Source organism: Mesoplodon mirus (assembly GCF_964341445.2).
Source record: "Mesoplodon mirus genome assembly, chromosome: 9".
NCBI lineage: Eukaryota > Metazoa > Chordata > Mammalia > Artiodactyla > Ziphiidae > Mesoplodon > Mesoplodon mirus.
This window is the reverse complement of record NC_138985.1, coordinates 111,742,323-111,764,298: the sequence shown is the minus strand read 5'-3', so window position 1 is coordinate 111,764,298 and position 21,976 is coordinate 111,742,323. Positions and strand designations below refer to the sequence as shown.

Here is a 21,976-nt window from a genome sequence, read left to right as displayed (position 1 = left end):
GCGTGACAATAAGACCGATTCCCAGTTCCTGGGACACGGGACCAAAACTGGCTCCATCAGAAACCTGAAAAGAGATTGTACACGTAGTCATCAGGAAAGGGCAAAAGTTTACCAGTCCCTGGACCAGACCGATGATCTGGAAGTCAGTTTTATCTAGATCTCTCCTAGTGTTATTGATGATTTCCTGTTTCAGAAAACAGAGAGGCGCTGACATTTTAGAAATAATCCAAAGCAAGGTGTCTCTTTCACCAATTCACACGTTCTGCCGACACTCAAACACGTATTTGATGCGTGCTCTGTTTCAAGCACTACGTATTCCCAAATGAAAAGACCCGCCCTTGCCTTTAAAGAGCTCTGACCTAGCGGCAATGTTCAGTGTGTGAAGGAATCATCCATCGCAGTGAGGATACTTCTTGCTTTGTGCTTGCTTTATGGAGTGGTATCCTAGGGGCAGGGGGGAGGGAACTTCTGATTGCCCCATCCCCACCTCCACACCCAGCAGACAATGTGACACTTGTGCTGTCTTGAAGGATGTCTAGACTTTGTCCAGAAATGGAAAGCGGCAGAGGGACAGTGGATAAGCCCGTGTACCAAGGCATGGAGGCAAGACAGAGCCTCCGTGAGATCCTGGATGTTGGTGGAAAGGTCAAGGGTCAGGCAGTTGAGATGCAGGGCTCAGAGAAGGAGGCGTCAGGTGAAGGACTGGCTGCGTGGGAAAGACACCAAGCTGCGAGCCAGGGCACACAGATGAAACTCGAGTCCCAGCCAGGGCGGAACTGGGTCATCTTGGAAAGCAGACTTGTGGCAGTGATACATCCCTTGAGGTGACACCGAGTCACTTGACAGACGGCAGGGAAAGGGCAGCAGAGGCCATGCTGCTTTTAATAGCTTGTGACATTTGCATGTCTTTCTTTCCCAGCTAATCCCTCCCCTTGTATCATTCATCCCAGGCAGGGATTTTACCCGCTGCCCTGGAAGGACCTGGAAACGCCAAGGGAGAGGTGGCCACTGCTTTTGGAAAGGACACATCTTAAAAAATAACCTCATTTCTTTTCAATTGGGCACAGCATGGGAGGAGGCATCTGGGAAGGAAATAATGAATAATGGAGAAAGGTCAGCAGCGGGGCGCCCACGGACCAGGCTGCTGGAGAGCTTCCTGCTGCTGCTTCTTCATGTTCAGCCTCGGGAATTCATCGTTTCCCATCCTGGACTGCTTGTTGGCAAACTAATGAATATACGGCCTGACAAGCAGGACAGACAACACAAATTCTTAGTCATGACCACGTAACAAGTGCAGGGCTGAACCTCAGAGGGGCCTGGAGCATGTGGCTTGGCCCCTGGAGCATTAGGCTCAGCCCCTGACCTACAAACGTTCAAATTCCAGTGGAAAAGAAAAAAAAACTGGCCATTTCCTCTGTGGTGTGATAAGCGCTCCCCCAGCTGTGTGCAGAGGGCATTCCGGGAGCCTGTCGCAGTGACATTAAACCCAGATCGGGGATTAGGGGTAGGAAGAGGGGCCATAAAATGAGGTTCCCTTCCCTAAAGGTTCTACCAAAAGAGCAGACTCTGAGCTGTAACCCAATGAGCCAGGGAAGAGGGCAAAGTGTCACTCAACAAAGAAACCTCTACCCACATACTTGCAGCACTAGAAACTTTGCAGGGACACTGCGATTAGCCACAGAGGGACAGCAGTGACATATGGCCAGGCCCATGGAGAGAGGCCTGGGTGGTGCCGGTGGGAGCAGGTGAAAGCATCTCCCTGCAGCCCTAAGAACCTCACTGGAGTTCCCGGTGCCTCAACTCCAACCCTAACCCAACACGGCATCAGGGCTAAAACTAGGGGCGGCATCTGGCATCACCAGCCACTTGTCTGCACGTAGGTTTGGAACAGGTAGGTTAGGAATGGCTTCCTAGGAACGGCCACTGCTCACGTGACTGCTCAGTACACACCTGTCTCCTCTGGTTCCCGGGAGCCCGTGCCCCACTCTCGAGGGGCAGGAGGAGAAATGAGGCCAACAACTTGGCCCCCAAGGACGCCAATCCTGATTCTAGGCAGTGATAATAAGGTGGCTGGATATCTTCAAAGCACCAAGTTCTAGACACCTTCCTGTTCTCACAGCACAGAATACACAGCAGTTTTCTATTCACAGTCTGGCAACTCTCTACGTTTATTTTCTAATTTCCACTACTCATGTTTGCAATCTCTTTGGGGTAGGAAGAAAGAAATAAGGAATATAAATAAAGCCAAGCATCCTCCGCCAGCAGTGATCCTGCCAGAGGCTGGCTTGCTGGTTCTCAGAACGGGATGACAGAAATAGGTGTGTATGTCCCGGGGTTTCACCGTCACAAAATTAGCTGTGCCTTGGTTCCCAGACCAACAGCGCGTGCAGCATCCTAGAACAGGACCAATCAGAAGTCTCTGTGGAGTCAGTGAGTCATCTTGAGAAAAGAATGGTTTCCACACCTCTGGGCTTGGACCATCCTGGTGCCATTCTCTGGAGTCCAGTGGCACCAGCTAACCGGCGATTTTCCCTTTCCTGTTTAATTTATCCAGCCGTGATGTGTCCCTGTTTGACCACATATCCCCCAAAGCACAATGCACGATATTCAGTATCTCATTGTTTTGGCTTTCCTAACTACTTACATCAGAATCAGTTTCCTCCCCCAATTGCTTTCCCCAAAGGAAAAGTCACCAAGAACAGTAAGCACCAATAAACTGGCAATAACGATTGAATAATGGATCCACTACACAGAGAAGATGAGTCAAATTTAGTGACAAATACACTGTTCCTTAAAATTCCAATAAGCCACGCAGTAACACTCCCAATAGTTTAAAATAACCAAAAAGCTACGTGCTTTGAGAAAATCATCAGTAAGTCAGTGTTAAGAGTTGAATTGGGGCTTCCCTGGTGGCGCAGTGGTTGGGAGTCCACCTGCCGATGCAGGGGACACGGGTTCGTGCCCCGGTCCGGGAGGATCCCACGTGCCGCGGAGCAGCTGGGCCAGTGAGCCATGGCCGCTGAGCCTGCACGTCCGGAGCCTGTGCTCCGCAACGGGAGAGGCCACAGCAGTGAGAGGCCCATGTACCGCAAAAAAAAAAAAAAAAAAGAGTTGAATTGGGTTCCCCAAAGAAGATATGCTGTCCTAACCCCCAGTATCTCAGACTGTGACCCTATTTAAAAATAGGGTTGTTGGAGATGTAATTAGTTAAGATAGAGTCGTGCTGGCGTATAGTGGCTCTACATCCAATATAACTGATGTCCTTAGAAGAAGAAGGGAAGGGACACACAGAGAGAAGAAAGTCATGACAATGAGGCAGAGATAAAAGTGGGTCACCAGAAGCTGCAAGAGACCAGGAAGGATCCTCCCCCATAGGTTTTGGAGGAGGGTGGCCCTGCCGACACCATGATTTTGAGCTTTTGGCCTCCAGAATTCAGTACGCCTCTGTTGGTCTAAGCCACCGGATTTGAGGTGTTTTCTTACAGCAGCCCTGGGAAATGAACAGGATCCGAGATAAACTGACTTCTTAACCTGGATGTGATGCAGAGTAACCTGAAGAGTCTGCAGGAGGTTTCCTCCTCCTGCCCCCAAAATACTGCCATTCCACAAACTGACATAAAGAGGGAGAAATCCTGTCATAAATACATCTACTTAACATGCTCATATTCACTGTGAAGCTCTTATTTAAAGCAAATAAGATGACCTCTAGTAATTCAATGTTTTACTGATGGCCTACAGACACATGAAAAGATGCTCAACATCACTAATTATTAGAGAAATGCAAATCAAAACTACAATGAGGTACCACGTCACACCCATCAGAATGGCCATCATCAAAAAGTCTACAAACGATAAATGCTGCAGAGAGTATGGAGAAAAGGGAACCCTCCTATATTGCTGGTAAGAATGTAAATTGGTACAGCCACTATGGAGAACAGTATGGAGGTTGGTTAAAAATCTAAAAATAGAGCTACCATATGATCCTGCAATCCCACTCCTGGGCATATACCCAGAGAAAATTCTTATTTGAAAAGATACATGCACCCCAACGTTCACAGCAGCACTATTTACAATAGCCAAGACATGGAAGCAACCTAAGTGTCCATCGACAGATGAATGGATAAAGGAGATGTGAGATATATATATATATATATATATATATATATATATATATATATGCAGTGGAATATTACTCAGCCATGAAAAAGAATGAAATAATGCCATTTGCGGCAACATGGATGGACCTAGAGATTATCATACTAGGTGAAGGAAGCTAGACAAAGACAAATATTATACAATATCACTTATATGTGGAACCTAAAAAAAATGATACAAATGAACTTATTTACAAAACAGAAACAGACTCACAGACATAGAAAACAAATGTACGGTTAACCAAAGGGGAAAGGGGGGAGGGGTAAATTGCATCTCCCTCCCACCCTCCCTATCCCACCCCTCTGGGTGGTCACAAAGCACCGAGCTCATCTCCCTGTGCTATGCAGCTGCTTCCCATTGGCCATCTATTTTACATTTGGAAGTATATATAAGTCCATGCCACTCTCTCACTTCGTCCCAGCTTACCCTTTCCCATTCCTGTGTCCTCAAGTCCATTCTCTACATCTGCATCCTTATTCCTGCCCTGCCCCTAGGTTCTTCATAGCCTTTTTTTTTTAGACTCCATATATGTGTTAGCATACAGTATTTGTTTTTCTCTTTCTGACTTACTTCACTCTGTATGACAGACTCTAGGTACATCCACCTCACTACAAATAACTCACTTTCGTTCCTTTATGGCTGAGTAATATTCCATTGTATATATGTGCCACATCTTCTTTATCCATTCATCTGTCGATGGACACTTAGGTTGCTTCCATGTCCTAGCTATTGTAAACAGAGCTGCAATGAAGATTGTGGTACATGACTCTTTTGGAATTATGGTTTTCTCAGGGTATATGCCCAGTACTGGGATTGCTGGGTCGTATGGTAGTTCTATTTTTAGTTTTTTAAGGAACCTCCATACTGTTCTCCATAGTGGCTGTATCAATTTACATTCCCACCAACAGTGCAAGAGGGTTTCCTTTTCTCCACACCCTCACCAGTTAGAATGGCCATCATCAAAAAATCAACTATATTTCAACTAAAAAAAGAATTCGATGTTTCCCAAATTTTTTGACCAAGAACTCTTTTCTGCACAAGGAGACATTTAAAAAGGACAGCTTGGAAGGTGGCCCTGCACAGTTTCCCCTGAGCTCTGTTAACAAGGACCCAAGCTTATTGCAAAGGAACTGCAAAGCTAACAGTTAAATATATACACACTCACTGATGTGAAAATAATTAGATTAAATTAGATTCTTCATAAATGTATTTTTAAGCAAAATTTTGTATTTTACTAGTCAACAGATTTTATTTGAACTCAATGAGTATGAGACCAGGCCAGTCCTGGAGCCATAAAGACCAGGAACAATGCCAGGAGCTGATGATTATTCCCAACCATCAGATGTGCTCTGACTTTTCGACACTGAACTAGAATCATGTCATTAAAAAGCGCTCTTCCCCAAATCAAGGCTTTCAGAGCTATTGGGAGCTTTTCTAAAAGTGGACACAGATGTTCCCTTCTCATTCTGGCCTGGCTTCACTAAAATTTGCATCTTGCCTCTCAGTTGAGCTGGGCTAATTAGAGCTTTTCCTTCCGTATTTCCCTAGATACGTTTCTGCTCTCATAGTATTTTGATGTGTGCTCCCTTGGGAAGGCCCTTCTTTGTAAACATCAGCACTTGGGAGGCACTGAGCTTTGAGAAACACTGACCCAGAGAGCAAGTCAGGTGCCCAGAGATGTTACTAGGTCCTCCTGACTTTCTACATTACACCTGCTGCATATCAACCCCAGTAAGGTGGGTGGTCATGGAACCATTGATGCCCACAAGCCAACCTCAAGATGTTTTAGGCAACATAGTTGACCATCAGGTATTTCAGGTACACGATACCTTTCCAAGGTTTTCACTGAGCCACTGAGTCAATTATGGAGTATTTTGATCTTGAAGGTTTTTGAGTTTGTAGAAAACTCTCCAAGGTCTCCTTGAATACAATGCTGGCTGTGATTCATTTTGGAAAAGGCTTCCATTCATACTCTCTCTCCCCCATCCCTTCCAGGCTCCAGTGGTGTCGCATTCTCTGGCACATCTCCTGGTGAGCTTTCTGAGATCAGCAAGCTCATGGGGACTGCTGCCTACGTCCAAGAGAGATTCAGCACCTTGACATTGAGTCTCTCTCTTCACACCATGGGTTGAGTTCTGGGAAATCAGGCAGGTATTGTGTGCTCTGGACCACAGCGGCGACCAACCAGAGTCTGGGTGTATGAGTACAGCCTTCCTCACCTCCGAGAAGAACGTTTCAGATCAAAGTCTTGACAAGCCCTGGTTTAAAGGGTAGCACATCTATTGCCTTGGGTTAGCCACTGTGCTGGACATTCCTCTGTCTCTGTGCTTGGTGTGTGTGTGTGTGTGTGTGCATGCGTGTGTGTGTGTGTGAGAGACAGAGAGTTAGAGAGACAGAGACAGAGAGAGACACGAGAAACCTGAAATTGACTAGATAAACTCAACGTGAGTAGAAGAAATATAATGGCTTCCTTGGGACCACCGAATCTCTAAATACCCCTCCAGCTGCTGAGAGTCATGACAGTCTCCCTGCTGGGGGTGATGAGGACACTTCTCCAACCACATAAAGCAGCAGAAACCACTTCAGAGGCACATATGCCTTCTGTCCTGACAATTCGATGATACACCCAGGTCCCCATCCACCTGCTTCTGAAGCCCGAGTGAAGAGACTTCTGGAAGATTTTAAATGAAAAGAAAATGTGCCGATGTATTTGCTAATAGAGAGAGAGGTAACTAAGTGGCAGAAAAAAAGAAATAAAGAGGCAGGGATTACGCTAAAGTGAAATTTTATAAGAATCATAAAGAGAAGTGGGTTCAACACTTTGTTTACAGTTAGAACACTTTTTAATTTTAATCACTGTAGTCAAATCCCTATCTGGCCAATTTTCCACTATTTTCCTAAACAGCTCCTCCAATTCCATACTTTTTTTCATTCTGTTTTATACAGCCATGTTTGCTAGCCTGTCCTTTTATAATAGATCCTCAAGTTGAATCCCCTGTGTTTATGCTTCCCCTTCCCTAGCAGCCAGTCCCTCGGTAATGTTTTCTGTGTCTTTCAGTTGGACCTATTCTGACCACTGCTGGGGAAAATCTATTTATTGAGCGTAATACTTCAAATTCTCAATCACACAATGGTCTTCAAGAGAAGTCATGTTTTTCAACCACCGTTTTCTAGTTTAGTTTTGAGGCATCAGGCTCCAGAGGGTCACCATGAATATCTCTGTCGAGATGACACCATCCCAGGAATTAATCCAGGGTCAGACTGTACTTTCTCGCTTGTTCTCCTCTCAGGAGGGGAGGCTGACCTAGGACCTATGGCTCCAGCCTCCACATTCCCTGCACGGAACTCGGGGCAGGGGTGTGAGGGGCACAAACCTACCCCAAGGGGGATCCTGATGAGCTCTGATTACCTCTGGCATCACTGGCTCCTCCTAAAGCCATGGAGCCCATTGGTCCAGTTCTCTCCTAACCAAAGCACTCAAATAACCCACATATTGGGATTACAGTTGAGTTATAAATACAAGGGATTACAATGAAATAATCAGAGCCTATGGATCACTGAGGGTTTATCACATTCCCTTCCTTTCCACAGTTCCAGCCCCAAGATGCTCCGCCGAAGTGCATACCAGAGTCCTCCACCCTTCCTTCTCAGAACAATTAGATCTTGTAATAAGGACTTCATGATAAATCTGCATTTATTTATAGCGTGCTGGGCCCTATCCTAAGTGTTGTACATGTATGAACTAGAAGGTCAAAATAAACCAATGAGAACAATACCGTAGTTTAATATTTTCCCCTGAACTTTATAAATGAGGAAATTGAAGTCCAAGAAGAGTTAAGTAACTTTTTAAGGCTAAACTACAAGTAAATGGTCAGTAGGGTCAGCGTTCAAGCTCAGGGGGTCCAGACCCAGCACATCACCCACTGCAGTGCCCTGCCTACACCATGGACCATGAAGTGACAGTCCAGCCCTGTGCCCTGCCATAATGGTGTTAGGTGGACACATGACTGATTCTATGTGCAGCGCTTTCATAAACCACAGCAAGAACAGGTCATGAGGAAATCCTGTCAACATCTGTGAGTTTCTTGGATAACCGGGCTGTTACTCAACAGCTCGGTAACACCCACATCCCCTTTTTCATGCGAAATTGTACGTACAAGTAAAATATTTTAAAAGCACAATCGCTCTAAGGAGGGGATCAAGTTCTGGTGGCTCCATCCATCCCACCCCCTTGGTGGCTCCAATCAGGAACCCATTACTTACGGAAGCAGAGTTTGAAAACCACAACAAATCCAAACTAAAGCCTGGGGTCTGGCTTCCATGAGCCAGTTAAGGGGACATCCTCTGGCTGACAAGGCACCAAAATGATGCTCCACCACGTAGACCTCTGACCTCGCTGGCTGCATCTTATTCACCCCAAGTTGCCAGAACCTCCTGTCTGCGGGCCGGGCTGGGCTCTGCTGTCTTCTCCGAGGTTTCCCTCCCTAGACCCCTGCCCACATGCCCAGTGGCCTCTTTCCTCCTCCTCCTCGGGCCATCTGTGTGCCCTGGACCACTGGCATCTGGCGGTGCTCTGACAGTGATGGCGGATGTGGTCGGCCCAGGATCATCTCTAGTCCCTGCAATCATACACCTGATGCTCAGAGACAGAGGGAGGGTGGCGGCCCCGCGGGGTGGAGCCCCTGCCTGGGCTGCTCTGCGGGCAGGTCTGCAGGGGTCCAGGGCTCCCTGGGTCCTCTCAGGTACAGAGAGCCAGGGGGTGTGTAGGAGAGATGCCTTTTCTTTTTCTTTTTTTTTTTTTTAATTTTATTTATTTATTTATTTATTTATTTATGGCTGTGTTGGGTCTTCATTTCTATGCGAGGGCTTTCTCTAGTTGTGGCAAGTGGGGGCCACTCTTCATTGCAGTGCGCAGGCCTCTCACTATCACGGCCTCTCGTTGCAGAGCACAGGCTCCAGACGCGCAGGCTCAGTAGCTGTGGCTCATGGGCCTAGTTGCTCCGCGGCATGTGGGATCTTCCCAGACCAGGGCTCGAACCCGTGTCCCCTGCATTGGCAGGCAGATTCTCAACCACTGCACCACCAGGGAAGCCCGAGATGCCTTTTCATATGCAGTGTACACCCCTCGGGCTCCCTGGACTTGAACCAGGGTGCTGCGCTTTGAAACGGTGTGACATTAACTCACGTTCCTATTCTTCACGAAATGAAAGCAGAAAACATGCGTTTGTGAGTTTTTTGGCCTTAAGCGTACAGAGGCACTACTTAAATCCAGTGGGCAGAGAGCTGACTGTCCAAGGCTACGCATCTCCTTATTATCTGCTGCACTATCTTTATCTAATTTCCTGCACTCTGGCACCATTTGACAAGTCAGGAACTACACATGCTATTAGCACGTCTTCAGATGGAGGATGGAGTCACCCTGCCGGTCCCTGATTACCCGGTCAAAGTGTTGCCCGTGACACAGATGGTATTCCAAAAGGAGGGTCTGATGGGATTTCTCCAGCGCTGTTAAAAGTACAGCCCAGTTTGATGTGGGTATAAGAGCCCTCACAACATATATTCACATTCCAACCCTGTCTGGCCACAGAAAAATCAAAACTGCAAATCTTTATTTCGCATAATTTATTTAAGGAGTCTTGAATCAGTCTTACTGCAGCCTTGAGACAGCCTCTGGGGGGCAGTGTTGCCAGACCAGATTGCAGACGGGCAGAAAAAGAAGGTAAATCAGGGTCAAACCTAAAGATCTCAGCTGCCTGTTCCAGCTCCATCCTAAGTGCCAGGGACCTCTGACTGTATTATCATAAAAATGTATGCTGTAGGTAGCTAAAGCGCCTCCGGCAGTTTCAACTAGATTATCGAATACAGGAATATTTTTTTTTCTGTCAGAATCTGTGCATTTTGGTCTGGGAACTTTAGTTTTCTTCTAATGATATACAGTTCAAAAACATTCTGATTTGACTTTCTACCTGCCAGATAAAGAGACGATCAACAGTATCACAGAAAAAGAAGCTGCGATCTTTTTCTTTCACTTAAATTGAGAATTAGGTAATGCAAATTTCTAATCAAAAACAACTTATCGCATTGCTGTATTTATAAGAATCTCTTCTTCTCAAAGATTTGCATTTTCCCTAATGGGACTACTTCCTTTGATAACCACAAAAAAAAAAAAAAAAAAAAAAAGAGAGAGAGAGAAAAAAGGCAGCAGAAACAATTATATATAGAAAATTTAACTCATACTTTTTTTACTGAATGATTCTTTAAATTCTATAGTGCTTTACAATTTTCAAAACTTTCATGCACATGATTTCATATAATCCCATAAAACCCCCTTTTTAAAATCCCCTCCCCCTCACTGGTAACAACCAGTTTGTTCTCTATATCTGTGTCTGCTTTTCTTGTTTTGTTCACTAGTTTGTTGTATTTTTTAGATTTCACATATAAGTGATATCATGTACTATTTGTCTCTGACTTATTTTTAACTTGCACTTACTTTTAAACTCAGACAAAATATTACAAATGCTAAATATTACCCATCTTAAGCAGGTCCTACAAAAGTAACTCCTACTGTTTCCTTAATAACAATTTTGACTTCTCAACTGTTGCTCAGAATCAAACAATACATGAAATCCTGAAAAGAAGAGAATTCATTTGCAGCCACTTGTAAGTGGCCACGCAGGAGGTCCAGAGTTCTAATTTCAGAACTCTTTCAATTAAAAAAAAAAAAGGCTGAAGAAGTGTGATTATTCAAATAGTCGCGAGCAGAGAGTTTTTTCAGGTGAGATGCCAATCCTTCACTCATTCCTTCAACAAAGACTTATTGAGCACTTGGGCTGTACCAGATGCTGTACCAGGCAACTGGATACAGCAGCAAACAAATCAGCCAGAGATCCTGACATCAGTCAGCTGATATTCTACAATGGGGAGAGACAAAAATAAAACAGGCATAATGAGAAAATTATATAATATATCAGGAGGCGATAAATGCCATGGTAAAAGAAAAGCAAAGCAGAGCAGGGTGGGGAACACCGGGAGTGGTGGGTGGGGGAATTGCAACTTCAAATGGGGTGGGCAGCGGGGACCACTGAAAAAGTGATACTGAAGCAGAGACGGGAAGGGAGGAAGGGAGGACGTTCCGGCAGAGGGAAGAGCCAACGCCGTGCCTGGCGGTCGTGACAGGGACCTGGGCATGTGCTGAAGGAGTGAGGAGCCTGTGCACAGCTCCCAGCCTAGAAGCAGCGGGAGCAGCTCTGACCCGGGGCAGGGACACCCAGAAGGGCAACTGTCTGTAGTGAGGTCAGAAGACAAGGACGTGGACTCGGATAGGGGTGAGAGGAAGCACAGCTTGGACGATGGTGGGAAACCTCTTCCTGGGTGTCTGCCAAAGGAGGAAAATGATTCTCAGGGTCTGTAAGAGGGAGTGACAGATACCAGGGGCCAAAACTGACCCCTCAAGCACTCCCCCGCTTCAGAGACACTGCGATGAACCCCAGGAGCAGCCAAAGGCGAAAGAACAAGACTGTGCTCTTCCTATGGTTGTGATGAAATAAAAGACCCACTGGAGCAGAAGCAGCAGGATTAAAGATCACGGAACGCAAGAGCAGGGACATTAGGATTCTGCCCAGGTGCACTCCCTGTACCCGTGGAAACAAAAGCCTCCGCTTGATAGGATCTCCCCAGAGCTGCAGGACAGCAATGAGGAAGCATATCAATGATTGCTTGTCCAGTAAGAAGAGTGCCAGACAAGGAAACCAGACATCCCTGCTTATCACAGTCAGCTCCTGTTGCTATAGAAACAGTGCCCCGTCTTTGACAGCATCCCCCCTCTCCCTTTAATAGGTAACCAGTCATTTAGGGGCTGAATTTTCTGTCCATTCAGAGGAACTAAAAATCTGGAAAAAAAAAAAAAAGAAAGAGAAACTAATGACACCTTTCTACGTATAAAATGGAGATGAACTGATCACGGGCAGGACAGGAATCGGGGGAGAAAGAGTATCGTGCTAGAGCTGGGTGTTTCTGATAACATTTCCTATTACTTAGATGAAAACATGCCCTCTTCAATTCTACACTGTAAATATAGGCTCCGTGTAAAATGGATTCCAGAATCCTTGTAAAATGAAGAGCAGAACATACACCAAAGACAGAGCCTCAGGATGTCAAGGCTTCCCTGTGTGAACCTCTGATCCCCTGCTTTTCCAACTTGAAAGGTCTCCAGTCAAAGCCCCAGAAAGCTCATTTCTAAGGCTGACCCTCAGCAACATCCTGAAGGCTGCAGTGTTTGCTTTCATCATTATTATCTAGGAAACTGCCTGTCCACTCCTACCGCCCAGTCCCTGCCTCCCCACCCCTACACCCACCACGAATGAACAGACTGTCTTGAGGAAATGGGTCCCTTCTTATCCTTTCCCATCAGCCAACAAACATGCTCCCAAAGACAGGAAATGAGGGAACTGACAAGACTCGGGCACTCCAACATCTGTTGCCCTCCCAGGGCAATTTCCATTTCAGTCTTTTTTTTTTTTTTTTTTTTTTTTTTTGCGGTACGCGGGCCTCTCACTGTTGTGGCCTCTCCCGCTGCGGAGCACAGGCTCCAGACGCGCAGGCTCAGCGGCCATGGCTCACCGGCCCAGCCGCTCTGCAGCATGTGGGATCCTCCCGGACCGGGGCACGAACCCGCGTCCCCTGCATCGGCAGGCAGACTCTCAACCATGTGCCACCAGGGAAGCCCCATTTCAGTCTTTTTGAGAACTAAAAAGTTTTAAGTGAGATGCAGGAAGGTAGAACGAAACTTCCTGTAGAAGTTTAGAAAGTGCTGATTTTGCCCAGAGATGACGATGCAGTCAAGGTCCAGAAATGATGAATGGTGACTTGTCCACAGCAACACGGATTGCCCTGTGCCCCTCAGCTCAGGCTAGGTGATACTGTCCTAACATAATCTCAGTGGTTTACAAACATAAGTTTATATCTTTCCCACTGAACCGCCACTACCTGGAATGTTGCTCGTTTCTATGGCAAAAGGAAAGAGAGAGCACAGCAACCAACGTGCTGGCTCGTAAAGCGGCCACGTAGGAGAGCTAGCCTCACTTCCAGTCCATTCCAGCAGCCAAAGTCAACCACACGGCCACACTCAACTCTAAGCGGGAGAGGAGGGCAATCCCACAGGTGCCTGTGAGACCCATACACACGTGCAGAGCAGCACTACCGACCCGCCCCCCCGCCAGGAACACTTAGCTTGAAGTCCAGTTCGAAAACTCTGAGCCCAGCTTGACTTCCCTGCTCCGCCCTCCACGTGCACCCACTGGTGACCCCTCCGCGACCTTCCACCTCACGGACCACCGTCCTCACGTAAGTTTCAGCTGAGCCCCTGTTCCTTCCGAAGGGCTGTGCTCGCCAGCAGTGCGCCCTGGGGTGAGGCTGTGGACAGACGGGTTCACCGCGGATGCAGCGATGCACCCGCAGCACACTCCCCTCGAACGCCGCACGGGGAACACACACGTGCAAATCGGAAAAGATGAAATGAACGTGATGGAGAAGACCTAGAAGTTCACCTGGGAAACCAGCTAGGTGTTCTGTAACGTAGCCAAGCGTTCCAGAAAATGGCATCCATTCTCTTCGTGAATATTCCCGAGACTATGTGGCAAGGCGAGCGGGGACGAGAGTCTAACCTTTGAGGCAGCCTGAGGAATAAGAAGGGGCACGGGACCACATGTCTCCATCGACTTCAGATGCCCGGAGGCAGCGGTCTTTCCTCAGAAGCCGTGCAGATGCTGAGGAAGGAGGCACAGAAGCAACAAGGGGCCCTGAACAAGCAATGCATCTCCAGGGCTTAGAGCCGCTCACATGGGGGTCGGCTACCTTGTGTGCTTGCAAATATCTCACAATTCGAAAAGCAGATGAGATAACTTCACCTCTCAGGACTTTTAAAGAGGTTTCTCATGTTTGTTTTTAATTTGTAAATTACTGGATGGCATGTTGCATGAAGCATAGGAAGGGTTTGAGTACAGTTTAGAAAATTGAACGTTTGGGGGAAAATGATTAGGGAGACTGGAAGCCCGTGACTGTCTCCTGCATTCCTCTACCTCTAGTTTCTGCTTTACCCTCCCCCCGCTTCCCTTGTACAACTTCTTTTATTCTGAGTTCTTCAACGCTCCCTTACTCCATTCCTGCTCCCCTTCTGGCTGATGTCACCTTAAACTGTATTAGGTGCACCATATATAAAATATAATGGATATATACAACCCTATAAATATATCACGATAACAGAACGAAGAGCCCATTGCTGTATGAAAGTGGCTGTATTAATTCCAGTAGTTCTGTCTTTAAAATAGACCTTCCCAAATGGTAAACAACAGGAGATAGAAAGGATTCATTGGTCTTCTCAATTCCAAATTGGGGAAGAGGATAATATCACCTGTTCCATTTTTTTTTAACAGAAGCATATTAAAACTGACCCCAAATCATCTAAGGTAAAAGCTGATATCAAATGAAATCTGAACACTAGAGAAAGTTAAAAATTGATTTTGACAGTGACTGTGATGCCCTGGAAAATCCTTAAGTTCCTTTTGAATTAAAAACCGTGTGTGTGTGTGTGTGTGTGTGTTTCATTTCAATTGGGCATGGTGCTAGGATGCTTTGAATACATTCTAAATGCCTTCAAGGTGTTTATCTACACACTGAAGGGATGAGTGAAAGTAAATTTGTTTGTCTTTTTTGAGGGAACGACTGTTCCAGGATGCAGTCTCCCTCTTTCCTGCATCCCTATAAGAGCCCAATCCCTGCCAGATGCTCATCTACAGTGTTCAGCCCCCAATGCCTGCTGCTCTCAACTGAGATGTTCCCTAATCTGGGAGGCAGGGTGTTCACCACCTGGAATTCTACCACCTGGACCTTGTGGGCTTTACTGGCTTCTAGTCTTCCTGAAAAATTACCTATATACATTCCTCCATCATGGGACAAAACTGAACATCTCCTGCGCTTCAGATGGATCTGGATGTTGTTAGAAAACACAGAAAGAAGTACATGGAGGAAAAAGAGTAAAACTATTGGGGAAACCCATTCAGGGCAAAAATCGTATACTACCGTGGCGAAACTGTTTGTTTTTTCCTTTGGCAATTAGCATATCCATTTAGAACCAAAATAAGTTGGACCGTTAGATTTCATAATGTTCATACTTCTGAAATTCAGTGATAGAATTAAGTTAATTCCTCCACTCAATTATGGTACCACAGAGGATACTGAGAAGAACACAGGAGAGAAGGGAAGGGTGAGTTTCTCTGAGGTCCAGAGAACACAAGTGATTTGTGGAATATTATTCACATAATTACTTGTAGTCTTCTCATTTGTAAAATGAGATGTTATCAAATTTTTAAATGTTCTATTTCAGATAATTTCATGATGCTAGATCCTTCTAAAGATAAATGTTCCAAAAGTCATTAACCAGAAAGGCTCAGTGCGTTTTTTTTTAATGTACATAAAATCAAACCAATGTGCTTAAAATGGAAGCAAATCAAAACATGGCACATGGGTACTCAATGCCCTCAACACTAAATTTATTAGAATTTAATTTTAAAAGGGTTACTGTACATATTATTTTTATAGGCAATGCTCTATGAAAGGGATCAATGTTGTATGTTGCAGAGAAGCATTCCATATGCACTTGACAAATGCATTGTTATCATCAGAGTAATTAAAAGGAACAGGGTTATATACAATAAGATTGTACATCTTACTCAGCAACTCCTGCCAGTTGCTTGCAAAAATTAAACTCATTAATCATTCTGACTCTATTAAAGGAGAAAAAGCCTGGGGTATGAAAGAAAAAGCTCTATTTTATGACGGAAAAAAATGTCCAAAGCCGACATCTAGAGAAATTCCTGTCTACAGAGTGATACTAGGATATTAATCTCATGTGGGAAAATGAGTTGATTCCATTGTCAAAAATATAAATCGATATTATGTTATCCTAATACTCCAGACCTCCTTAAATCTACAGTTAACATATACAAGTAAATTATTTAAAAGTGCGCACTGGAAGGAATAAAAAAAAGCATGCCATATAAAATAGGTTGCTGTGCCCACTTCAACATATCTTACTGCTACACAGAACTCAAATCCACTGAGAAGGCAGAATGCTCATTTTTCACAAATTCGGCTTTAAGCAAACATGTACGTTTTTGGCTGACTCTACAGAGCAAAGGCTTGTTAACAGATTGAAATTTATTTGCTATAATTCACAGTGGACAACTGACTCATCCAAATGAAAAAAATTAGGCTTACCCTGATTAATTTTTCAAACCAACAGATTAGCTCTTTGTTATGGTTCTCCCCAAGCCAAGGTGACTATGGAGGTGAAATGAGGTACACGTAGTGGGGCTTTAAAAAACACAAGGTGCAATGCAGAGGCACAGTATTTTTGACGCTATACTTGGTTTCACTCATCAGTCAACTAGCACTTAATCCTTGTTTATGTCACCATTCTTACTTCTTTGTAACACAGGCAACTTCCCAACGATGACTACATGCTCTGTGCTGAGACAGTAAGCAAGATTTTGTATAATGTTGTTCTATATACTTTACCAAAACATTCACAGAGAGACTGTCTTAGACAGTAAACACTTCTCATGTGTTTAACACTGTTCTGGAGTGCAGAAAATAAACTTTTCATGAGGACAACCGTTGTGTCCAGCAGGGCATTATGATATGGTGTCATAAGGCATTAAACCCATAAGGATACCTCAAAGCTTATCTAGTGAAATACTTAATGTTATAAGAAAGAAATCAAGATAGTGGGAAAATGTAGCTGTACAAGCTTATGTGTATTGTATGTCATGCTTGGAGGCGGAAGGGATGGCAGTACTAGAAGTAGAAATAAGGAGATTAGGCAGAAAGTTATTTAGAATGGGGAGTTGTAAAGAGAGGGGAATGACAAGGTTAGGGATATATTCTATGCGGATATCTTGTCAACACCACAGAAACGGTCTAGCGCCCAGCTGCTTGACATGTGGAACAAGAGCTGGGAAGAGAAATCAAGGTGGTGATTGCCAAGGTCCTTCCAATTCTCCAGTTCTCCAATTCTGTAAAACAGGAAAGCAAATGATCTCCACAAGAAATGCTAGGACATGTATACCAGAGGAATAAAGCTACTTCAGCCATCTGCTAATACAGAAGCTGCGAAATATACTCAGCTCCCTTTATCTTCATTCTAATTTATCCCATAACTAATCTATCTTAAAAAGAAAGCATGGAAGGGAAAGAATAGTGGAGACCAAAACCTTGGAGTGTAGGTTCTCCCAACCTCCTGCATGAAAGGGAGGAGGAAAAAATGATGTAGCAAAGAATTCAAAGGCCAAGGTCAGAGAGAGACAGGACGTGAATTCACGTGGCATCATGAAAGACATATGATGCCAAAGTTTGAAGTGCAGGCTGATGGTCAACAGGAGAAAAAGCGATACCAACAAAGACTGAAGAGGAGCCAGGCCATTCTATCAAGTAATTAAGAGGACACTGATGACATTTTGTGTGCAGTGTCTGCAGTGAAGACAGTAAGAATGTGAGTCTGCTGTCAAGCTAAATAAGGAAAAGAGGATCCTCGGAACAAGTGAGTGGATTCAGCTTCAGACCATTTGATTGAGAAGATGAAACCTCCAAACAACCCTATGACATCCCACAGCTGTTCTGTAGGTGAGTTACACTAAGCATTGTCAAATTTGTCATGAAAACAATGGGATCAAGCAGGTGGTTGAAAGTTTTAGCCTTTTTCTCAATATGTTAGGAAGATAATATGAACCTAAATATTTTTAAAAGCATTTGAAATTGGAGCAGAAGAAAGTAAGAGGGGATATAAACAGTGGAGCCAGGCTGCTTAAAAAACTTAAAGTTGATAGACTCCAAGGAGAAATTAACAGGATATTGGCATCATACCGGTGAAAACTCAAGGTGGAGAGGAAGAAGAAAGGCTAGTTGCCGCAGACACACAGGAAGATGAAATACAGCAGAAGCAGTGACATCATGAGCTGATACACAGCATAAGCAGTGATTTTTGCTCAATCCCTGTTTCAGCCAAATTGCCATTTTGAAATCCTGTTGTCATCGCATTTGTATTCTTAGGAAATCATGTGTCACCAAAAATGAAGAACACAGGAACTTGGTGATGTGGCCCCAACAAGACTACTGCCCTGACGGTTATCCATCATGTCCTCCTAAAGTCCTTTAGGAAATCAAAAGGAAATGCTCAAGCAGAGGCATGACAAAGTTCAGTATTTTAAAAATAATTGAAGTTAATTCCTATCGGAAGTTACTAAATTCCATTAAAAGTCACTTCCAGCAACATTCCCTTTTAAGAGTCAACTTATTTTTAAACCTACAAAATGAATTTTAAACCAAAATAGCTATTGATTCCTCAGAGGGGTTTCCCAACTCATTGACTTTATACTTAAATAAATCTAAGATTGATGAGGAAACTCTAATAGAAAAAGCTCTCTGGCTTCCCTTCTTTTTCAAAGTTAAACTTCACATTTTAAAACTCACCCACACCCCAAGCAGGCTTTTATGTAGTGCTACACAGCAGAGAGGTCCCTTACACGGGTAGTTGGTGCAGATAGGTAATGCATTCCCAGTCACCCGCCACGCAACTTGGTCATCTGACTTATCTCTTCTAGACCTGATAACTACCTTCAATTTTATTCTGTGAAGAATTGCCCATTCTCAGTCATTTTCAGGCATGTGTGTGTACACACATAAAGAGGTCAAGAACTACATTTTATTTCCCCGTTTCTGGATGGAAGGACGAGGCACAAAGTTCATTGGATTTTAAATGTATGGTGTTTACCATCATCTCAGTGACCAAGGTGGGAAAGCTGTTTCTGTTCCATGGAACAGACAAGCCACAGAAGAGCAATGACACACCAGCCTTAGTGTTGGGACTCCAAACAAAAGTGCTGAAGATTTCCTGTGCGCTAATGCAAAGGACTCTTCAGAACCTCGGACAGCTCCGACCTGTGCCCAGCGGACGCCCAAACTGCTAAAGTACATGTTTACGTGGCCGCCCCAAGATACACAGAATGATACGTAATGTGTGCCTAATCAGTTGTATATCTTCATGTTTAAATTTGAGTAGCAGGATGATTACTCAAGATTGTTTAGTCTTGACAAGGGCTTGTATCAGAAAAGCAGTTCTTATGTCTACTTTCTTTAGCTAGTGCTCTTATCTTCAGCAAACAGCAGCCACTGTGTCTGGAGGAAAAGTAATCTGTTTAATGTGCACTTCTATCATTTAGCACATTTTTAGACATAGTTTTTTCAATTCCGAATATTTTTTTCTGAGAAAAGCACATACAAGTTTTCAAGAAATTGATGCTACATTTAGCCGTGTGTCATTGTTTAATCGTACATTTTAAACATGATATATATATATATCTCATAAGGATACGACATACACATCACTATATTTATATCTACACCTACACCTACACACACACACCTTTTGTATTTTCCAGGAAACAAAAAATTGATGTTAGGAGTTAATGAATTTAAATTACATATACTGTTCAGAGCCATTTCAGCAGAAATCATTGGCAAATGTTAAATTCATAATTTGCTCATCGGTTCAACCCTTTTGCTTATCTGAGAAACAGTTCTAGACATATGTCAAATGGAAAAGGAGGAATATATGATCAAAGCTAAAATGAGGAGAGAGAGAGAAAAAAAAAAAAAGATGGGTGGAGATGATCTAAAACAAAATGCAGAAACTCTCCCCTTTCCTTTCCCCTAGCGACACCTAGAGCCTATTAGGAAGAAATTGCTCATGGTTTTCACTTCAGGCATAACACAATCCAACAGTTTTAAGTCAGATTTGAGGCAAAAAGTGCATCATTTCTGTCTGCACTGCAGCTCAGTGGTCTTCCCCAAGATTCTCAGGAGTTTAATCCTCCAGAATTTTTCGACTGCCCCAATGAAACTGCTCCTCAAAGATTCTGGCTCCTTGAACCTGAGAATTCCTGCATTTCCCTCAGGACCTGACCCACTGAGGTGAGGGACATCTCTCTGATAGCTCTCTTTTAACCAGGGGAGTCTAGAAATAACCCAACATAAGAAAGTCTCATGCAAGATCCGATACAGGGTGTGTGTGCAAGTGCGCACACACACACACACACACACACGAACCACATCTCCCACAAACTTTTGTCATGTCTATTACACTCTCCACATCCTCCACTGATAAAACAAAACAAAAACAACCAGTGATCCCAGGCAGGACATGGTGAATGACCACAGCCTCCTGCTGAGGGCAGGGACATGAACTGCCCTGGGTATGGCGGGGTAGGCCGTCTGAGAGGCTTGTGTGAGGACCTGTGCCCAGGTGCTCCCAGGTGGGAAACTCTCAGAGCTACACACAGGGAGCTCTAGGACCCAACACAGCCAGCCAGGGGCTGTACCAGCCGAGCCAGCCCTGCCTGCCTGCCTGCCTGAGAGCTTGTCTGGGATTTTTCTCTTTTTTTCTGGGAAGAGAAGGTCTCAGAAACATCACCTTCCTCTCTCCGTGGCCTTCCCTGGCCCTCTGAACAGATGGACAGGATCAACAGAGGTGGTTGAACTCATCCATCTCTGCAGCCTGCTGGTGTCCTGCCTGAGTCATCAGTTACTAAGGTGATATGCAAATCCAACCTTTGAAACCCAGGCTGCCAGCCCCGAGAAGAGTAAAAAACGTGCTCCCGGAGAAGTTTTCAGCTCACACAGCCTAAGGTGGTTGCTAGTCCAAGGCTAGGTGTGGGCACAGGAAGGGCCTGACTCCCACCAGCAAAAATTGGGCTGGGCCCTGGGACAAGGGCTTGGGCCTCGGATGCTAGTGCTTTTATTTTATTTTTCGGAAAAGAAAACCACCACCACCAGCACTGGGGGGGAGGGCGAGGTGTTGGAGAAGTGAGTGAAGGGACTGCGCCCCGAGGTGAGGATTCCAGTGAGAGGTGGGAGGGGGAGAAAAAGAGCCTGGGACAGTCTCCTCCTCGAGTCTTAAAGCAGACAAAAGAAAAAAGAAAGAAAGGAAAGAAAAGAGAAACCAACTTGTAAGCACAGACAGATCGAATTCCCTCCTTGGGATCCAGAGCACCAAGCAGTTAATACCAGGCATCCACACATCCGTGAACCCCCAGCCAATTCCACGCCCCAGCAGCGCAGCTCCACCAACTCCTGGCCGCCGCCGCCGCTGCAGACAAGGACCCGCTCCAGGACGGCGGTGACCGAGATCCGCGCGAGGAAGTGTATTTGCGGGCGCTCCCGGGAGGGGTGGGGGAGGGGTGGGGAAGGAGGGCGCCCCAAGACCATGGCAGACGCGGCGCGGGCGCGTCTCCCCCGGGCTGCCCGGAGCCCCGCGCGCCCACCCAGCCACCCACCCACCCAGATGCTCTTACGTCCTCGTCGTCACAGTCGTTCTGCGCCTGGTACTGGAACCGGGGCCGGCCGCCCGCACCGCCGCCGCCGCCGCCGCGCTCCGGGGGCGCCGCCGCGGGCGCCTGGGCTCCGAGGGGCTTGGGCCCCGCACCGTCCTCCTCGGGCCCCTGGCCGCCCAGGAGGCGGCTCGCCTCCGGGGGCGCCGGGAAGGACCGCGAGGTGTTGATCTTGCCCGTGAACCTCTGGTACAGCGAAGCCATCGGTCTCCGCGCGCTCTCGCCGGCGGTCTTTGGGGCGTTTGGATAATGGCTTTCCCCCTTTCGGGTTCCCGCTCCCCACCCCCGCCGGGGGAAAAGGGGAAGAAGAAGAGGAGGAGGAGGAAGAAAGGACGGCGGCCGCGCGGCCGCTCCTCCCGCGCGCCACTCTCAAGTCGCCGCCG

General features: G+C 45.7%; 1 protein-coding gene across 3 annotated transcripts in view; it reads right to left on the bottom strand.

Moving 5' to 3' along the window:
- Window positions 1–21,976, bottom strand: part of DPP6 (dipeptidyl peptidase like 6) — a gene marked incomplete at both ends in the record, with an annotated part of 1,078,039 nt that overhangs the window by 797,054 nt on the left and 259,009 nt on the right. The window contains one exon of one of the 3 annotated variants that reach the window (XM_082632823.1): window positions 21,558–21,797. The exons of the other annotated variants lie outside the window; for them this stretch is intronic. Within the exon in view, the coding sequence (XP_082488949.1) occupies window positions 21,558–21,797 (240 nt within the window). Of the gene's footprint in view, window positions 1–21,557; window positions 21,798–21,976 lie in introns of those variants that run through there. 3 annotated transcript variants of the gene reach the window in all.